Source organism: Microcaecilia unicolor, chromosome 13 (genome assembly GCF_901765095.1).
Source record: "Microcaecilia unicolor chromosome 13, aMicUni1.1, whole genome shotgun sequence".
NCBI classification, from domain to species: Eukaryota; Metazoa; Chordata; class Amphibia; order Gymnophiona; family Siphonopidae; genus Microcaecilia; species Microcaecilia unicolor.
This window is the reverse complement of record NC_044043.1, coordinates 46,195,392-46,216,419: the sequence shown is the minus strand read 5'-3', so window position 1 is coordinate 46,216,419 and position 21,028 is coordinate 46,195,392. Positions and strand designations below refer to the sequence as shown.

The 21,028-nt window shown below is 42.8% G+C and overlaps 1 protein-coding gene across 1 annotated transcript in view; it reads right to left on the bottom strand.

The window, feature by feature from the left end:
- MYO19 (myosin XIX) overlaps nt 1-21,028 on the bottom strand; it is an 86,580-nt gene that overhangs the window by 42,578 nt on the left and 22,974 nt on the right. Inside the window, exons 5-13 of the mRNA XM_030185985.1 lie at nt 19,223-19,361; nt 18,948-19,017; nt 16,756-16,858; nt 14,743-14,839; nt 11,883-11,959; nt 10,760-10,850; nt 9,695-9,866; nt 8,808-8,881; nt 5,441-5,562 (exon numbers count right to left, since the gene is read on the bottom strand). Of these exons, the coding sequence (XP_030041845.1) occupies nt 5,441-5,562; nt 8,808-8,881; nt 9,695-9,866; nt 10,760-10,850; nt 11,883-11,959; nt 14,743-14,839; nt 16,756-16,858; nt 18,948-19,017; nt 19,223-19,361 (945 nt within the window). The remainder of the gene's footprint in view (nt 1-5,440; nt 5,563-8,807; nt 8,882-9,694; nt 9,867-10,759; nt 10,851-11,882; nt 11,960-14,742; nt 14,840-16,755; nt 16,859-18,947; nt 19,018-19,222; nt 19,362-21,028) is intronic.

Genomic DNA, 21,028 nt, shown 5'->3' with positions numbered 1-21,028 from the left:
TCAGCTCTGTCATTTTACTGATGCCCAATCCAACTCTGACACATGTGAATGTGGTTCTCTCCTTGCTTCCACCCATATCAACACTAAAAGGGAAAAACAAGCTACGACAGATAACTGGATAATGGCCCAGTAATACAAACTGCCCACAGTTTCAATTATAAAAGTGCAGTGTAATGGATTTTATTGTGCAAGAGTTTGATTTAATCTCCAATGGCAGTGATTACTTAATTAGCTGTAAAATGTACACTACACCCAAAAGGCGATAAGGAAAAAAAAAACACCTCTGTTCTTCCTTCCTTTTTACCTTGATCTGTGCACACGAGTTTTGTTTCCTATATAAACTGCATCATTTATCCTCAAAATGATCTTGTACTTACTTTATTCTCTTTAGAGAGTGTTCAGACACCAGTTAACTATGAATGCTCTAAATTGGGTTCTCCATTTCTTAGTTACACAGTTTAGATTTCCCAAAAAAGTGTGTATTTCTGGCATTTCAAAACTATCATATTTTCCTTTTTTTTTTAAACAATTAACTCATTTCTTAATAGTCTAATCTAATTGTGTGTCTCCTTTTAAAGACCTGAATGCTATTAAAAAATAGTGGTAATATAGGTTACTTACTTGTAATAGGGGTTCTCCACGGAAAGCAGGGTAAGTCAGCCACACAGTGGTCATGTCATCTGATGCCATGGACTGATTAGCTCTCCTAGAGCTTAAAAAATCCTGGAAAAGGCTTTTTTGAGCATGTGCCAGCCACTCTCTCCCCACCACAGTACCCACCTTTTTCTCTCCTGTCTGATCTCCAGCTATAGACAGATTAATTAAAGAGGGGAATACAGGCAGGTCTGTGTGGCTGACTTATCCTGCTGTCCATAGAGAACACAGTTAAAGGCAGGTAACTTCACTTTCTCCAAAGACAAGCAGGATGAGTCAGCCACACACTGGTTATCATGAAGCAGAGAACTGTGAAAGGCTGTTACACTGAGGAATATGTATTCACCCTTTACAGGCAAAACTGCTGTGGTAGGATGAAGCAGCATAAAGAAAGTAAAGTTCAAGGCTGGATAAGAACAATGACAGGAAACCTCTGTGTTGCACACTAACAGATCACAGGCCAGGGATGCAGGAGAGCAGACTTTAAGGTCCGCAAACAGGCCAGATTTTCAAGATATCCCTAATTTGCATAAGATAGGTTTGCATATAACGGAGGTAGAATCCATGCAGATCTCTCTCGTGCACACTCATTAGGAATATCTTGAAAACCTGGCCTGTTTGCAGCACTCAAGGCTTGACCTCCTGCACCCCTTCCGTAGGCCATGTCTCTGTGGCACATTAACAGGTTGCAAGCCATGTTAAGAAAAGGGTCATAAGACATGTTAATAAAAGGAAAAGAATGGGAAAGTTACAAGCCATCTTGGTCCTGATGACAGAACATGAGCTAATAATGAAGCAGCCAAGTTTAGAAAGCAATACGAGTCGAGTACAAACAAACTCAAAGGATAAGGCCAGTGTGCTTGCACACCAAATAAATTTAGCCACAGGAGACCCAGACTTAAAATGAGGACAGTTCGGCCAAAAGGGATTGTCGGAATGATCTTGTGAAGAAATGAATGCCTTCCAGAGGCCAGTTCGCAAGGGGTTGGATGGGGTTGGACGGTTTCCTAAAGGACAAGTCCATAAACCGCTACTAAACGGACTTGGAAAAATCCAAAATTCCAGGAATAACATGTATAGAATGTTTGTACGTTTGGGAAGCTTGCCAGGTGCCCTTGGCCTGGATTGGCCGCTGTCATGGACAGGATGCTGGGCTCGATGGACCCTTGGTCTTTTCCCAGTATGGCATTACTTATGTACTTACAGTGGGGGAAATAAGTATTTGATCCCTTGCTGATTTTGTAAGTTTGCCCACTGACAAAGACATGAGCAGCCCATAATTGAAGGGTAGGTTATTGGTAACAGTGAGAGATAGCACATCACAAATTAAATCCGGAAAATCACATTGTGGAAAGTATATGAATTTATTTGCATTCTGCAGAGGGAAATAAGTATTTGATCCCCCACCAACCAGTAAGAGATCTGGCCCCTACAGACCAGGTAGATGCTCCAAATCAACTCGTTACCTGCATGACAGACAGCTGTCGGCAATGGTCACCTGTATGAAAGACACCTGTCCACAGACTCAGTGAATCAGTCAGACTCTAACCTCTACAAAATGGCCAAGAGCAAGGAGCTGTCTAAGGATGTCAGGGACAAGATCATACACCTGCACAAGGCTGGAATGGGCTACAAAACCATCAGTAAGACGCTGGGCGAGAAGGAGACAACTGTTGGTGCCATAGTAAGAAAATGGAAGAAGTACAAAATGACTGTCAATCGACAAAGATCTGGGGCTCCACGCAAAATCTCACCTCGTGGGGTATCCTTGATCATGAGGAAGGTTAGAAATCAGCCTACAACTACAAGGGGGAAACTTGTCAATGATCTCAAGGCAGCTGGGACCACTGTCACCACGAAAACCATTGGTAACACATTACGACATAACGGATTGCAATCCTGCAGTGCCCGCAAGGTCCCCCTGCTCCGGAAGGCACATGTGACGGCCCGTCTGAAGTTTGCCAGTGAACACCTGGATGATGCCGAGAGTGATTGGGAGAAGGTGCTGTGGTCAGATGAGACAAAAATTGAGCTCTTTGGCATGAACTCAACTCGCCGTGTTTGGAGGAAGAGAAATGCTGCCTATGACCCAAAGAACACCGTCCCCACTGTCAAGCATGGAGGTGGAAATGTTATGTTTTGGGGGTGTTTCTCTGCTAAGGGCACAGGACTACTTCACCGCATCAATGGGAGAATGGATGGGGCCATGTACCGTACAATTCTGAGTGACAACCTCCTTCCCTCCGCCAGGGCCTTAAAAATGGGTCGTGGCTGGGTCTTCCAGCACGACAATGACCCAAAACATACAGCCAAGGCAACAAAGGAGTGGCTCAGGAAGAAGCACATTAGGGTCATGGAGTGGCCTAGCCAGTCACCAGACCTTAATCCCATTGAAAACTTATGGAGGGAGCTGAAGCTGCGAGTTGCCAAGCGACAGCCCAGAACTCTTAATGATTTAGAGATGATCTGCAAAGAGAAGTGGACCAAAATTCCTCCTGACATGTGTGCAAACCTCATCATCAACTACAGAAGACGTCTGACCGCTGTGCTTGCCAACAAGGGTTTTGCCACCAAGTATTAGGTCTTGTTTGCCAGAGGGATCAAATACTTATTTCCCTCTGCAGAATGCAAATAAATTCATATACTTTCCACAATGTGATTTTCCGGATTTAATTTGTGATGTGCTGTCTCTCACTGTTACCAATAACCTACCCTTCAATTATGGGCTGCTCATGTCTTTGTCAGTGGGCAAACTTACAAAATCAGCAAGGGATCAAATACTTATTTCCCCCACTGTATGTAATAACTATAGTTAGATGATCTAGATCACAGGGTGCAGGAAACAGTGGAGACTGCCTATGGTGATAGGTCTCCCCAGCTGAAAGGTGAGGGCTCCACAGTCATTATGTAGCCACTCTGGATGCACATCCAAGGTTTGATGGGTTTTGTCTGTCAAAGTCCATCCTATCTGCTAATGGAGCCAAAGATGAATGCATTCTGGAAGCCAGCTGTGAGAGTGAAGAGACTTTTTCCATGCACTCTCTGAGCAGCATTGGATGTGTAGAACATTTTTTTTTTTTTATCGATACCATCTCAGTAATCCCTCAAGGAGAATGATATCCTATACTTGCAACAAAGGAAGTGGAATGACTTGTAGCAGGGTTATAGCACATCTTAGACACTAAACAGGTCTTTCTCATGAGATCTGGAAGAATAACTGCCCAAAGTCATAAGGAATATCAGAGGGGTTTGAAGCCTGGCTTTCCTGGTTCTTATCCTGCAGTTCTAATCACTAGGTTGCTCCTCAACTCTCCAAGGCCAACACATCCAGCTGCAGGTTGTAGCAGGCTATATAGACATATATGCTATATAGCCAGTGGTTCCCAAACCTGGTCCTGGAGGCAACCCCAGCCAGTCAGGTTTTCAGGATACCCACAATGAATATTCATGAGAGAGAGTTGCATGCACTGCCTCCAATGCATACAAATCTCTCTCATGAATATTCATTGTGTATAGTGAGGTCCATGCAAAGAACCTGGAGCACTTTGAAACCGACATGAGTCTCCTGAAGTACAAAACTTTCAGAACTGTAAATGCCTCTATAACATCGCTCATAGGCTAGCCAAAGTGTTCAACCAGTCCTGTGCTGCCTGTGGCATAGTGTAAGAGGGCCCATTTGCCCCAGAAAAAAAATCCTCAAAGTGGCAGGGTACTGGAGTTTGCGTTCCACTAACAGTGTGCACACTAGGGAAAATGCATACCTCCAAGAAGAAAGAGTAGTCTTGAAATAGCTGGATGACTGGACCATCATAACGTGTCTCCTCCTTGCTCGATTTATAAAGCTGAAGAATGGCTGCTTTCTGTAGTTATCTGTGAAATTTTACCGTCACCACTTGAAGATGGCAATCCAACACTCAAGCTGAATAGGGTCTTCGCCACCCACCTGTGGGAAGGTTGCAAGCAGCCACTTTTCTAGGTGGAACACAGTGAGGCCTTGGGCACAAACTCAGGAAAACCCACCTGCGGGAAGGTTGCAAACAGCCACTTTTCTAGGTGGAACACAGTGAGGCATTGGGCACAGACTTAGGAAAACCCACAATATGCAGAATCTCTCTCCTAGCCCGGTATCCAGATCATGAATCTTTTCCTGCTGTGCCTACGCTAGACCCTCCAGGCCAGATAAATGAGCTTGACTTACATCTTCCATGTCCAACAAATGGCAGTCAAGTTCCCCAGTACACTGGGAAAGTTCAGAAGTGACTTGGGAGATCCCAGCTATTTGCTCAGACATTTAGGTGAAACAAGCATCCAGAGCCTCTACTACTGCAGCAGTTATCCCTGGTATGAGGTCCACATGGCTCAACAGCTGAGACTGTGAGGGCGAGGCTGCCACGTTGAGATCGGGGTCTCGGCCTTGCTGGGTCTCCTGGCGCTAGGGCTTTGCAGTCATTCCTCGTGTGGGTAGCATTAAAAACTTGTCCATGGACCAGTGCAAACCCGGAGATCCATTGCTCTGAAAAATACTTGCTACAAATGCCAATGTTGAAAAGTAGCTCTGCTGACACATCTGAAGCAGCTAGGACGACACACGTCCAGAGCTGCTCACAGCATCAGGTGACTCCAGAGGCTACATTTATATTCAGTTAACCAAACTTTTTACCATTAGATACAAAATTGGAGGCGCTGTGCAGTGAATAGGGGCCAAATGTTAGATACTAAATCTTATGACAGTGAAAGAAAACGTTAACATGGTGTGTAAAGTGCTGTCTTGTAAGTGGCTACATACCTGCTGAGCCTTCAGATAATGGGCCACAAAGTGCTGCTGTAGTTTCTCATTGGCATAATTGATGCAGAGCTGCTCCAAATTATTTACAGGGAAAGACTCAAAGCCATAAACATCCAACAAGCCTGCAGAAACCACACAATTTAAAGATAAACTCCATATTGTTAGTTTCTAATATATTATAGATTGTAGGACAGGCCCATCAAAAATGGTCAGCGTTGGCAACTCCCATGTGTACTATGCTTTTCCTACTGCTGCCGATTCAGTTAACATTGATATCATTTCCTCATAACGTGGCCCCTTTATTCAGCAGTGTACAAGCTTTCACACCACAGCTGAATAGGAGACACTTCTTTCTGAATCTCATGTAAGCAGAGCAAACCATTTATGCCCCCTCCCCCTCATCATGGAAACAAAGTACAAGTGGAGTATCGGTTCCAACTGCTCTGTGGAACAGGAGCAAAACTACTTGTGGGTGTAGATCATTTCTGAACCCCTAGCCCCTGGAGGAAGCAGAGCAAAGCTCTGGTGTTGGAATTTAAGTTGACAGTATTTGAGAGAATGGTTTTAGAAATAATATGGAATAACTGGGGTAGGCAGTTTGGGTGGTGGGCATGATTTGGGAATGTGAAATATTAAGGTTTATGGACTTTGCATCTGCTCTGTACAACTGCAACGAATGAAAGTAGTGGAATATAGGGAGGAAGCAAAATCATACTTTGAGATGGCCACCAGTTGAAAGAGCTCTGAGGAAGCCTAATAGATAACCCTGGGAATGCGAGTACTCTTAAGCATTTGCAGTCTGAACTTACCGCTTTACAAGGTGAAGATCTATAGCTATGCAGGAGAGAGTGTGCAATGACAAGGCGAAGAGCAATGAACCTGCAACAGCTCACTTTATTGGGAGCTGCCGAGACCCAGCACAGACAGTAGAGCAGTATATAGTGCATGGCAGGCCACAGATAGGGGCAGAAGCAGTCAGAGGTGAGGTGCAAAAGCTGCAATGGGTAAAGAACTGAAAACCTGGTTTGCTGCAGAACAAAACCAAGGCTTTTAAAGGTGACCTCTCCCTCTCATTACTGAGCTGTGGAAAAACATTAAGCAAGTGGGGCAGCATTTAGAAGAGGCTGAGGGAAGACTGGATGAGAAACAAGAGGCTCTCTCAGCACTGCAAAAGCAACTGAGCTGGGCATTACAATAAAACCTTGAAGAAAAAGTTATAGATTTGGAGAACAGGTTCAGGTGATGCAACTTGAGGAGGAGGCACTGGTGCATTTGTGATTGCACAGATGTTATTAAAAGGTTGAGTCAGGTCTTCCTGAAGGTGGGAGATAAAGGGCCTGTGTTTTACTCAGTGGAGGAGTAGCCTAGTGGTTAGTGCAGCGGACTTTGATCCTGGGGAACTGGGTTCAATTCCCACTGCAGCTCCTTGTGACTGTGGGCAAGTCACTTAACCCTCCATTGCCCCTGGCACAAAATAAGTACCTGAATATATGTAAACCGCTTTGAATGTAGTTGCAAAAAACCTCAGAAAGGCAGTATATCAAGTCCTATTTCCCTTCCCTTCTCAGTACAACTGTCATGCACAGTGTCTATCCCAACCAGCATATTACTCCATAGCTAAAGCACCATCTCCCCCAAGCTGCAATGGAGATGGCGTAAGAGAGGGGACACAGACCTACCTCGATGGAGATCAGTGATGGCCCTATCCAGGGCTGTGCTAAAAACTCACATTTCTATGTTCCCCCACCCCCAAAATTAGCTTTAATAGTGAGCTCTAAGGCACAAAAGCAGCTGCTAGCACTTACAGCGCCTAGCCAGCCTGCTGAATCAAGGAAGCCAGAGAAAAGATGAATCTCAAAGGGATTTCCCAAGAGTAGGACGGGGAAATCACCCCCTTAGGACTACTGCCTAGCATCCTAAGCCTCAATCTAAAAGTAAAAGAGGAAAGTAGAGATGTGTCTTCCCATTGTATCAAGGGGCCTAATTTGGAAGTGATGCTGTGCCAGGCACAAAGTGGGATTTTGGGGAATATACAGACTGCTTTTCCTTTATTTTACTTTTTTTTTTAATTACATTTGTACCCCGCGCTTTCCCACTCATGGCAGGCTCAATGCGGCAGGCAATGGAGGGTTAAGTGACTTGCCCAGAGTCACAAGGAGCTGCCTGTGCCGGGAATCGAACTCAGTTCCTCAGGACCAAAGTCCACCACTCTAACCACTAGGCCACTCCTCCACATTTGTGCTCCAGTTTCAGAATGAGCTTATCTGTTACATAGGCCACAGTTTCAGAAGGAAATATTCTATCTCCATGCTTCTGAACAACATACTCACTGTTGACTTTGGAAGGTTTTTTTTGTATTTTCTACTCTTAAATTTATGTAGGTGTGTTATTAAATCTGCCAATCAGTAAAACATTATGAGGTGTTAGTTAATCCAGCATGTCAGCCACAGTAGACAAAAGACCTCCACCTCAAGCTTGCTGTGATAAACTAGGGGTCTTAATTACTCACCTACTTTTTTTTTTTTTTGGTACTTTAATAAAAATAAAGCTTTATGAAAAATTTACAACAAACATACAGAAGAAAAAACCAAACACAAAAATTTAAGCCTTCCCATTCCTCAGGAACTCCAACAAATCAAATAGTACCCAGTGTGGAGTAGCCAGTAGAGAGATTACAGAATCTAGCTGGATTATAAACTAGGATAATTAGAGTATATAGAGCAAATTCTGCTCATCCTTTACAGTACCAGTCAAAAGGTACTAACCTGTTTAATGTAAGTTATGTGCTTAGTAAACAAGCCTCACTGACAATAATAGGGTTTGCATTAAATAACACATATTAGCTCAGAGTATCATTCAGTAATGTATGCTGTATATTATTTAATGAAAGTCCCATTATTCTCAATGGGATCTATTTACTAACCAGCTGATATGCAGCCCACGCTCGTGTCTTTGTGGATAGCTGGCGCTGAAAATGTCTGGTTAGTGCCAAAAATAAAGCCGGTGATGTTTGGGGTGTTCCAAGTTTGTGACTGGTAAAGTCCCGATATTCAGGACTTAACCCACCAGGCTTAAAATGGACAAATAAGACCGCATAAATAGCGGTCCTATCCTTGCCCATTAAGCCATGGCCTGTTAAAGTCTGAATATTGACTTAACCTGTCAAGTGCTAGCTGGCATTGCAAGAAACAGATATTCAATGCTGGTCGCTGGAAACGGCCCGGCACTGAATATTCAGGTTGAATGCCAGCAGCAGGCAATCAAAGCACTGCCTGCCACCAGCTGAATATTGGGGGAGGGGGAGGAAGACAGTGCATAATTGAATTAATGCAGGTTAGTAAATGAGGCTAAGGTGAAAAACAAATACCTATAAAATTGGTCCATCCAGAAGAATCTGCACAGATGCTTCTGTTTATCACAGTAACAAGCCAGTCGAATAACCTGCAAAGCCAAAGTCAGCCATCAGCTAAAGAAAAGAAAAACGTACAACATGATAACAGAGATTGCAAGATCTCTTTAGTCTGTCCAAGTGCCCTTCCTGTTCCCTCACAGAAGGATCCTATTTGATCTCTGGCTTTACTGTCATCCACCACTAAACCCCCTCACAGAACCAAATTTGTTTGTGAAGGAATGGGGGTTGATACCTTTGTCATAGACTTGCTAAGAGTAGTTTTCTGTCTGTCTGTGATTTTATTATGTATGTTTCTTTGTGTGTACCACTTATTTGTAGGTGAAATTAAAAAAAAAAATTCAAAAGCAATCTATTCTAAATTTATACAAGTGCTACTAAGGTTGCTAAACATCCACAGTTGTACGTCTGAACAGGGAGTGTAAAAACAAAACCGTAGGTTCAGTAGTGAAATTCAGCTGCTGCACATATGTTATACATCCAAGTTCCAATGACAAAATAGCAGGTACCCATGAATTTTCAATAGTGGCAACTCAGACATCTTGCCTTACTGAAAATAAATGTAACCACAACTTAATATTGACCTCTGCGTTTATCCCATTCTTTCTTCAATTCCCAAACTCTTCTCTTAGTTACAAATATTAAAACGGTCAACTACCTAACAGGATAACTTTCGTGACTGAAAACCTCTCTCAGTTGCTATGACATCTTCAAGCTCTAAGACTAGTATAACTATTGTACTGATACAATAAACTGGAGAAAATTTCACTGAAACTCAAAATCTGCTTTTCAGAGCCTTTGTGATAAAGTACACCCAGCACCAGGGCTGAAGACAAAGCAGTTACCTGGCATAAATAACTTTGGCCAGACAATCTCTCCTCATGCCACACTCTGCTCTGGAACATGGTTTCTTGAAAACTTGCTGTTGTTTGCCTGCCATTATGGTTCGAATTCTTAATTTTTCAAGTAGCTCCTCTTCCGACACTCCCAGCAGCGAGGTAGCCGTCTTGATAAAATCTTAGGAAAAGAATTCCATAAAAGTAAAAGAATAAAAGGGTGCTGGTGAAGTTGGTAAGGAAAGTTAAAAATCATCTCCTCCTACCACCACAAGAACTGTGCAAACAATTTTAAACCTCAGAATACTGCTGTATTTGTGGTGATTTCATGACAGATTTAACACATATACTATTAAATACAGTGAACACACAAAACCTGGCTATCAAAATGTTCAACCTTTGAACACAGCATCTAGGACTAGGGGGCATGCGATGAAACTACAGTGTAGTAAATTTAAAACAAATCGGAGAAACTTTTTCTTCACCCAACATGTAATTAAACTCTGGAATTCGTTGCCAGAGAATGTGTTGAAGGCAGTTAGCTTGGCAGAGTTTAAAGAGGGGTTGGACGGTTTCGTGAAGGACAAGTCCATAAACCGCTACTAAATGGACTTGGGAAAAATCCACAATTCCAGGAATAACATGTATAGAATGTTTGTATGCTTGGGAAGCTTGCCAGGTGCCCTTGGCCTGGATTGGCCGCTGTCGTGGATAGGATGCTGGGCTCGATGGACCCTTGGTCTTTTCCCAGTGTGGCATTACTTATGTACTTATGCACTGTGCCCCAAATGTAGCAAGTAATTTCTCCCTTTCTGATCTGATGAAGAAGGGCTACCTTCAAAAGCCAATCAAAAAATGTATTGTTAGTCCAATAAAAAGATGATATCTTATTTTCTATTCTCTGTTTTATTTTATTCTATTTCTATTAATTATCCCTAAACAAAAATAGTGGGCAAGTCCTTTTTAGTACATACAGTTCTGAGTGACACAAGCAACCACTGATTTACTCCACAGAAAAGCTGGAAAATACAATATTTAATTACTACTCATGCAGTTATTAATTTTCCTATTTACCTTTGGCATTATCCTGTAGGTCACAGGGTTGGGATTCATCCACTGAATCCGAGAACTGGATATTACCCATGTGCAAAAGCCCCGATAGTATCTGCAAGGAGAGATGAATGTTGATTCAGAATTCAGTTTGTCAGCTGAGGACGCTACCAAGTCTGAAATAAACTGTACAAAAACCATTTACAACTTTAGAACACAAAAACTACAGTTGTCATCTTTATGAAATCATCAACTTAGAATAAATCTAGCAAGTAACACAATTAATTAGCTGTAAAATTTAAAAATACAAGGAGGAAAAGGAGTTCAGTGGCTAAGGTCACGTCTAAAGTAGAACTTGGACTAATGACCCACCCTAGTTTTTCACTAGTCCTAAAAAAAACCTCCGATATTTAATTAAATACTTTTTCAATTTTTTAACATTTTGTTTTTTTCATCTCCCAGGTACTCGCTGAATAGTACTGCTACACTCTACAGTACAGCTGTTTCACACTGGCTTTGTCAGGAGCGTTTTAATTTATGCAACACTCTTGGTAACCTCCCCTCAGGGAGGACTGAATACATTTTACAGCAAAATTAAAAACAAAAAACAAAGAAGTACAGTCAGTAGCACTGACAGTATGTATATACTGCTGACCAAAGCCAGCTTTACAGATTGCAGTAATATTCAGCTGCTATCAGTATAGTTAAAAGTGGTTTAATTTAGGAAAGTCTTTTTGCTTTCTTAAATTAAAATCACTATGCTCCCAAACAGGTGTAAAAGTACAAATTTTACAAATTGTATGTCAACTTCATTTCTGCGTCCGCAATCCAACCATACTTTAACCTCTAACATGTGCGTTACGAAGTACGTGACTTACCAACCTAGGTACTTTTACATGTGCATGTGGTTGCATAGTTTTATTAAAGCCCTTTTCCATACTCAAAAATGGAGTTCACTTGCAGTAAAAAGTTTATAAAAATTATCCCTTCTGTATAGAGGGGACTAAAAATTCATGAACATGAAACTTAATCCATATGGCAGCTGCCTGTTTGAATATCCTGTCTTTGGTGTCTTAACAAAAACACCATAATGAGAAACTAGAAATGATAAGAACATTGTCAAAGTTTTTATATCACTTAAACTTACCTTAAATACATTGTTCTGTGTGGCGTTTTCGATGCCTAGATGAAGCATTGCATCTTTGGTTATCTCAAAGCAGTCCTCTGCAAGAAAATAATGGGAAAGTCATATTTCTACTTACTCAAATACTATTTTGACAGACCAAATAAAATGGTTTCATTTAACAAACATAGTAAAGACAGCAGAAAGACCAAAGCGCTCATCAGTCTTCCCAGTTTTTTATCCACACTGCCTAATTACCAGTCATACACTATGGCTTCTTCAAAAATATTTCTCCTTAACCAAGATAGTGCGTTCATGTGTTCTCTACCACTACAGACAGATGATTACATAAGGTCCAACTTAACTCTGCATTCACACCCAAAACCCAATCCTTCCCATATCTAAGCAGAGAGCTTCGCAGAGGGAAAGAATGGCCTAGTGCAGTGATGGCGAACCTTTCAGAGACCGAGTGCCCAAACAGCAACCCAAAATCTAATTACTCATCGCGAAGTGCCGGTGCTCATTGTGGGCGGGGTCACCACATATGACTCCACCCCTATGGTAGCCACACCCCCTTACACCAGCCATGGCGCATATAAACAGACATCATTGAAAATATTATACTAGTATAGGAGAAAAAAATAACTTGATTTTCTTTCATTATAAATCATTTCTGTAAGTTATTACAGCTCCAGTATACCCAGTGCAAAATAAGACAGCAGATGTAAATTCTCAAATTGGACATATTCCAAACACTAAAATGAAAATAAAATGATTTTTTTCTACCTTTGTTGTCTGGTGATTTTGTTTTTCTATCCATATTGTTCCTAGTCGCTGATTCTGCTGCTCTCTATCTGTTCTCTTAACTCCGTTTCCAGGGCTTCCTTTCCATTTATTTCTTTACTTTCCTCCTTTCTTCTTCATTTCTTGCCCTCCATCCATGTCCAGCCACCCTCCTCTCCCCTCCAGCCGCCCATGTCCAGCCACCCTCCTCCCCCCTGCCCTCCCAGCGGCAGGCCACCCACCCAGCACCAGGCCTGCCACCCACCCAGCACCAGGCCTCCCTCCCTCCCACCCAAGCACCAGGCCATGCACCCACCCAGCACTCCCACCCAAGCACCAGGCCTCCCACCCAAGCACCAAAGCACCAGGCCACCCAAGCACCCAAGCCTCCCTCCCTCCCACCCAGCACCAGGCCATCCATCCACCCAGCACTCCCACCCAAGCACCAGGACACCCACCCAAGCACCAGGCAGGCCTCACACCCACCCACCCAAGCACCAGGCAGGCCACCCTCCCACCCACCCACCCAGCACTCCCACCCAAGCACCAGGCCTCGCTCCCTCCCACCCGGCATGCACCAGGGCACCCACCCTCCCTCCCACCCGGCGTCAAACATTCCTCCCTCCCTCCCACCCGGCACCAGCCTGCCATCCCTCCCTCCCTCCGAACACGAAGAAATTTAAAAGTCTTCCCTTGTCCGAATAGGCGGCGTCAGCATCAGCAGTAGCAGCGAAAAGCGTGCTGCTGGTTCGGCACGTCTTCAGCCTTCCGTCTCTCAAGCTCTCTGGTCCTGCCCTCATTTCCTGTTAGGGCGGGACCAGAGAGCTTGAGAGACGGAAGGCTGAAGACGCGACGAACCAGCAGCACGCTTTTCGCTGCTACTGTTGATGCTGACGCCGCCTACTCGGACAAGGGAAGACTTTTAAATTTCTTCGGGTTCGGAGGGAGGGAGGGAGGGATGGCGGGCTGGTGCCGGGTGGGAGGGAGGGCTGAAAGTCTCGGGTGAGGCAACCGGCGGCACTCGTGCCAACAGAGAGGGCTCCGCGTGCCCTCTCTGGCACGCGTGCCATAGGTTCGCCATCAGCGACCTAGTGGTTAGAGCAATGGGCTATCAATCAGTAAAAACCCAGGTTCATATCTCATTTCTCACATGGATATTCTTTTTGATTTTGGTAAAGTCACTTATTTTCCATTGTTTCAGGTACCCTGGTTGTAAACTCTTTGAACTTACAATGTTGAAACTGCCTTAAACTGGAAACAGAGCTGAGAAATACAGAATTTATTAAAAATGTAGTTCACATAGCTACAAAAATCTGTTCCCCCTTCCCCCCCAAAACCTGGTACAGGACTCAGGTCTTTTCTTCCCTCCTCCCCTACTTGGGTCACACAGAGATGGAGAGAACAACTCAAGTTCAATAATTTATTCCTTCTTCATAATTTAGTGCTCTAATATAGCTAATTTCTCTTGGTAAATCATGTGGTGCATGGGATATGGGGAAGTCAGGATTTCTTGTCAGTAATATTTGCATGCACACATTGTTTTGGATCCAGTTCAAATTCCTGTTTCATGTCCACAGAGTTATCTATACCAGCAACCCTCCTTATTTAGCCAAACTCATCACCTCATACTTAATCCTTTATGTTGAAACTCTGAGGTTCTTTATACCCCTCCCTTCATCAGCGCCCCTTCATACCACTAGACTCTCAGTGTTTTTGTTTCCAACACTTACTCTGTGAAATCTTCTGCAACCAGTGATTCAGCTTGAATCATCTTTTAGCAAATGTAAGACAGCTCTGAAAACACACCTTTTCAATGAGGCCTTTGGAGGAACATAATGTTTGAGAGGTTTCAGCTTGTAAAAAGCTTCATTGTCTCTATTGTTCTCTATCTTAGATGTTTCTCTATCACTGTGCTTTCTTCTTTCCTATTTGAACTTTTGATGTTACCCTTTTAATTCTCTTTGTTTTTGAACTGTAAACCAGTTTGGTTTTTATCATTATTTTTTTTTTTTTTAACAAAAGCGGTATATCAAATAAAATTAACCATAACCATTGTGTTGGTCAGTCTTCAGCTCCTACAACTAAGAATTAACCAGCATACCTTCTAAATTCCTTTCGTAATTTGGAAGCCAGAAGAAATCTGTCCTTTCAGGAAGGTTCCACTCTTGTCTCTCATCTTTACTGGCACCTTTTGTAATCTAGAAACACAAAAGCAAGAACATTGATAATGGAGTTGTTTTGCAATATTACTTAGTGAAATTTATTTTTATTTCTGCACAAATAGTGAGCACAAAAAAACTGTAAAGCGTGCAAACATACAGCCCAATACTCTAATGGAGTTATGCATTGACCACCAGGTGATCAACATAATTCAAAAAAATAAGTTACCCATAATATCCAGCTGCTTCAATCACCAAACAGCCTGACATTATCTGGTGCCGAGTTAGGGGAGGAGCAGAGATGATATTGGGACTTATCTAGATAATGGCAATATTCAGCAAGTGATCTGGCTACATTTAGGGCTGCTCAATCTATATGGACAGTGTCAGTATCATTACCACTCAGCACGTACATTCAGTGCTGCGTTTACCTATTATATGCCAGTGTAAAATCTGACTGCTGGATGAAAATCTAGCCCACAAATTAAAAACCCACCTCTAGCACTTGCTGTATAACCCTAAACAAACCCCTTAACCATCTTTTGCTCAGACTGTAAAACGTTTTTTAGGCACTTTCATATTGCAGCACAGTTACCTCCTTTTATCATATTTAATAGGATTGTGGCCTTTTATCAAAAAATGTTTTGGGCTGAAATACAATCCTTCAGTCTTAGCACAGAATTCACATGCTGCCCTGCAAAAGTGTTCACATTATGCTGCCTAAAAAACACAATTCAAAATGCTTTAGAAAATAGCAGTTCATTTCACTAACCTAACAGAACATATGCTATACTTTCAACATAAAAACAATTTTATATTTAGCTGTTGGTGAGCTACATTTTTCTTACGGTTTCCTTGTAGATGTTTAATTTTCTATCAGCAGACTAGTTATGTGTTTAACGATCCTTCTCAACTAGAGGCTTTCCTTTTGAATAAGTACATATATCCTGTTTCTTTGATTTCTTGCCTCTAGGGAAGGATGGGTTATAGGGGGAGTTAGATAAGTCAACAGTATTACCTTTAATTGTTTTGTAATTTTTCTCTTTTCTCTATGTTAAGGTTAGCTTCCGTAATGTGGTGAATTTAATAAGTTGTTTTTTCTATTATGATTATGATGGTACAATTTAATCATATTGTGATTTCATTTCTACTGTAGTTTATTTTCAAATTTAAATTAAAAACAAAACAATTTTAATTAAAAAAAATTAAGAATAAGCTGCCCGATATGCAGCGCTATTTAACCGGCCAGAATGGCTGCTGACCGGTTAAACAGCGATAACTGGCTATCTGCCGATATTCAGCGGGGGATAACTGGCTATCCCCCGCTGAATACCCCCAGTTAGCAGCTAGCCTAAAACTGGCCTGAGCCCTTGCCACCCATTGATCTAGCGGTAAGGGCTCGCACGCTACACGTGACCGGTCAGCATGCACCAAGTGCCAATTACTGCCCAAAAGGCCATGCATGGGAGGAAATAAAATCATCCAGGCATTATGGGTGGGCAGCAAATCTGAAATTACCATCAGAGGGGTGCAGTAGTCTCATTTTGGTGCTTGATGCATGCACATAGAGCCTCACGCAGGGCCCTGCTCTGAGGTTATCTTGTTGGGCAGACTGAATGGATTGTACAGGTCTTTATCCCATATCAGATTTTGTACATATGTTAATGGGGGAGGAGGGGGTTTGAGATTTTCTTGTGTTTAATTACAATGGTTTGATGATTGTATGGGATTTTTCCTTTGGATGTATAGTACAATTGATTGGTAGATCTGTTTCAATACTGTATTTGGTTTTTAGAAAAATAAAGACTATACTTAACCTGACAACAATGACAAAAACAAAACAGAGAAAAGTAATCATTTTATTACCAAATCCTATGATACTCTATACATATACATTAGAAAAATGCTATTCTAGTCTATGAAAATAGTATAAAAGCAGTAGAAACCAGACTAACCTGATAAAAGATATGGAAGTTCCTTTCACAAGGAGCTTGATGAGTAACACGTGTTTTCTCTAATAGGTAAGTCTGAACAGAAGCACCAGTCAGAAGTTGTGTTCTAGAAATAACAAAATATTATTTTAATCCAAGTCTTCATTAAAATGAGCAAAAGAGCTGTATATATTTTTGTATTTTCAATTATACTCAATATTTAAAAAAAAGATGTAAAATATACACTGTACCAGTAATTTTTGTTACCCCGTTTTGAACCTTAAGGGATTAGGTGGTTAGTAAGTCCCCAAGATATAATAAGATCAATAGAAGAGTATATAAAGGATAAGCGAAGGGAAGGAATTTGCTAACTCAGTGATCAAGGCCCTTGGCAGTGGTGTACCAAGGGCAGGGCTGCTCCACTGGTGCCGCAGTCCCCACCTGCCTACTACCAGCTCCGTCGACAGACAACCCTCTTCTCCTGCCACCCGGCCGGCACCCAGCCTTTAAAAAAAATCTGTGAAGCGCCTCGCATCTGCTTTGTTGTAAATGAAGCAAATCGCCTCGTCGCGTCAGCCCTTCCCTCACTGTGTCCCGCCCTCTGATGTAACTTCCTATTTCCGCGAGGGCGGGACACAGTGAGGGAAGCGCTGATGCGACAAGGTGATTTGCTTCATTTACAGCAGAGCAGACGCAAGGCGCTTCACAGATTTTTTTTTTTAAAGGTTGGGTGCTGGCCGGGTGGCAGGAGAAGAGGGTCGTCTGTCGACAGAGCTGGTAGGCAGGTGGGGACTGGGTCTGGGGGGGCTCAGATAGGAGAAGGGGCCTAGAGCTGGAACTGAGGTCTGAGAAAGGGGCAGGAGGGAGAATGGGGCCATGCCTTGGCCAGGTGGCAGATGGGTCTGGGGCTGAAACTGGGGGCTGAAAAGAGGACAGGGAGAAGTGGCTGGGGGCTGAAGCTCGGGACTGGTGGGAGAAAAGGGCTGGGGCTGGGAGCCGAAAAGAGGGGGCAGAGAGAGAGGGGACAGATCCTGGATGGAAGGGTGGAGCAAGAGGGAGGGCAGACCCTGGATGGATGGGAGAGGGAGTGCAAATGGTGAATGGAAGGGGCAGAGATAGAGGGTAGATTTGGATGGAAGGGAGAGAGAGGGTAGACAGTGGATGGAAGGGGCAGGGAGAGAGGGCAGACATTGGATGGAGGGGATGGCAGAGAGGGCAGACACCGGAAGGCAGAGAGAGAGAGTGAAGACAGATGCTGGATGGAAGGAAGACAGTGAAAAGAAGATGAGGAAAGCAGAAACCAGAGATAAACTGTAAATAAAAAATATATATTTATTTTTTTGCTTTAGGATAAAGTAATATTGTAGATGTGTTAATAAATGTTTATAAATAGAACATGTAAATAAGATAATCTTTTTATTGGACTAATTTTAATACATTTTGACTAACATTCGGAGAACAAAACCCCCTTCCTCAGGTCAGGATAGGATACTGTAACAGCACTATATTGTATTGACCTGAGGAAGGAGGTTTTGGCCTCTGAAAGCTAAATGTATTAGTCCAATAAAATGGTATTTTATTTTATATATTTGTTTTATTTCTATTTGTTAATTTGTAAAGTGGTGATTGGTATTTTGTTAGTTTTTTTCAAATTTACATCTGCAGTCTTTATATTTTGCAAAGTACTAGGGGACATTTTCTGTTTCTGTGGTGTTGCATTGTATGCAGAGTCTGGCATCTTGGGGATTCAGTTTAATTTTTGTCTAAATAGAAAGTTTATTATTACTTATTCTATAGTAGATTAGGGTGTATCTGTGTTTGTGAAAAAGCCACGGTTTTCAGTTGGCATTGACTGTGCAGGATCAACGATCTGTACTATTCTGTCTGGTTTCGTTTTACAATAGGTGAATTGATGTTCTAATGCTCACTGTAGTGTTTAAGATGCTTTCCTTTTCCTTGTGTGACTTGTAGAAATTACTGCTTATGGTATGCTAGAATTGCTCTATAGGTCCTGAGTGTTTTGTATTCTTGGTATGCCTAGTACTGGATTTTGGAAGGGGGTGTTAAAAAACGACCAGCCCCAGCTGTCAACTACCCTAGGTACGCCACTGGCTCTTGGCAAGAAGATATGGAAAGTTGAAACACAGATCTCTGAATAAAAAATATACACTCTATTAGCATAGTTTATAGCTAGGAACACAGAACTCAAGACGTACCCATCTAACTGAAGTTGGATATATTTTCCGAAGCGGCTACTGTTGTTGTTCCGCAAAGTGCAAGCATTTCCTGGGGGCGAAAGAGAGAAGGATGAGAATTTAAACTGCAAATTCTTAGTCAGATTCTAGGGTTCCCGTCTTACTTAAGGCACTTGCGAACTGTACACATGCATCATATCCATTCACACTCTCTGTTGCTATGGAGTTTTAGACATTTTTCTTCACACATGTTGTCCGGAGCAATGTTTTGTATGGTTGGAGAGGGCAACATTTACCGAACGCTTCCATAACAGGGTTGGAGTCCAGCACTCGCCTTTCTATCCTTTCCACAGTGTCATTATCCATTTGAGATGAGGAGGCAGCAGCAGCAGCAATGGTAGCATAAAACTTCATGAGGCAGCGTGATGTCCAAGTCTGTGGAAGAGAGTAAATAATGGCATTATACAGTTCCCCTAAAATAGTCAGCAAGGTACGGGCACAGCATCTCCCCAGACCTCTACTCATGTTTACAAAGCCTCCTTTCAAACTTTCATTCCACCTTAAGATAACACTGCACAACAAACAGTTTCTAGCTTATCACACTTTTGAAAAATCTCCAATGTGCATTAATGACCGACCTTTCAAACTCTGGTGAACCCAGCTTAAAAATAGAAGAGCTATGCACGTGCACAATTAGTTATACTGTTGAGTTTTGTGGTATAATTGGATTATCTATAGGCTGCTGCTGTACAACAAGAATTATAGAACACTAGTAAAACAGGCCCGTTTCTGACACAAATGAAACAGGCGCTACTAAGGTTTTCCTCGGAGTGTGTATGTTTGAGAGAGTATGTGTGAGATTGATTGTGTGTGAGAGAGAGTGAATGTGCGAGTGTGTGTGTGTGTGACAGAGAGAAAGTGAGACTGCTGGGTGCGAGTGTGTCTCCTCTGTCCCCCCCTCCAGCCACCCAGCGATTCTCCTCTCTCCCCTGCTCCCCCTCCAGCCACCCAGCGATTCTACTTTTTCCCTTGCCCCCCTCCAGCTACCCACCGATGCTCTTCTCTCCCCTGCCCCCGCTTCAGCCACCCAGTGAGTCTCCTCTGTCCCCTGCCCCCCTCCAGCCACCCAGCGAGTCTCCTCTGTTCCCTGCCCCCCCTCCAGCCACCCAGCAATTCTCCTCTCCCCTGCCCCCCCTCCAGCCACCCAGCGATTCTCCTGTGTCCCCTGCCCCCCCTCCAGCAACCCAGCAATTCTCCTTTTTCCCTTGCCCCCCCCCTCCAGCCACCCAGCGAATCTCCTCTCTCCCCTGCCCCCCCAGCCACCCAGCGATTCTCCTATCTCCCCTGCCCCCCTCCACTTTAATCAGCATATATTAAATTCCCCCCATGTGCTACAGAAAAGCACCAAGCACATCCTATATAATAAAACACACCTCCAACGTTCTGAAGCCATAATTCCAGAACGTTGCAGGAATGCTTCAAGGCTTGAAGGCTTCACTTTCTCGGCGTCAGAACGTTGGAGGTGCGTTTTATTATATAGGATAAGAGAGTAGCCATACTGGGTCAGATCAATGGTCCATCTAGCCCAGTATCCTGTTTTCCAAACAGTGGCCAAGCCAGGTGACAAGTATCTGGCATAAACCCAAATCGTGGCAACATTCCATACTACAAATCTCAGGGCAAGCAGTTACTTCCCATATCCGTCTCCCTGTCCTCCTCCCTTAATCTCTTAGTACCTTCATCTTAGGTTTTAAGGTTTTAAGCACTAGGCTCATGGTCACCAAGTGAATAAAGACAACAGATTTCAGCATTTTGTCTATGCTACACTTTCAGCCTTACTTCACACACTTATTCTTAGAATTTTCTTCACAGTTAACATAATAAAGAGGGTAGCAACATTCTTCTTATGAAAGACTGCTGACTGGCCCAAACAAGTTTTGTCTAGTTTTAATTCCATTTTAATAACGTATTTGCCAGCTTGTAAATAAAGAATTATTTTTCCATCCTTGCAGTCACCTTTTACCATTTACCCTGTCAACTTGTAAAGCTAAAAAGGTATCAGTTTGACCTTCAGCTGTTACTCCTACTAAAAAAATAGTTTG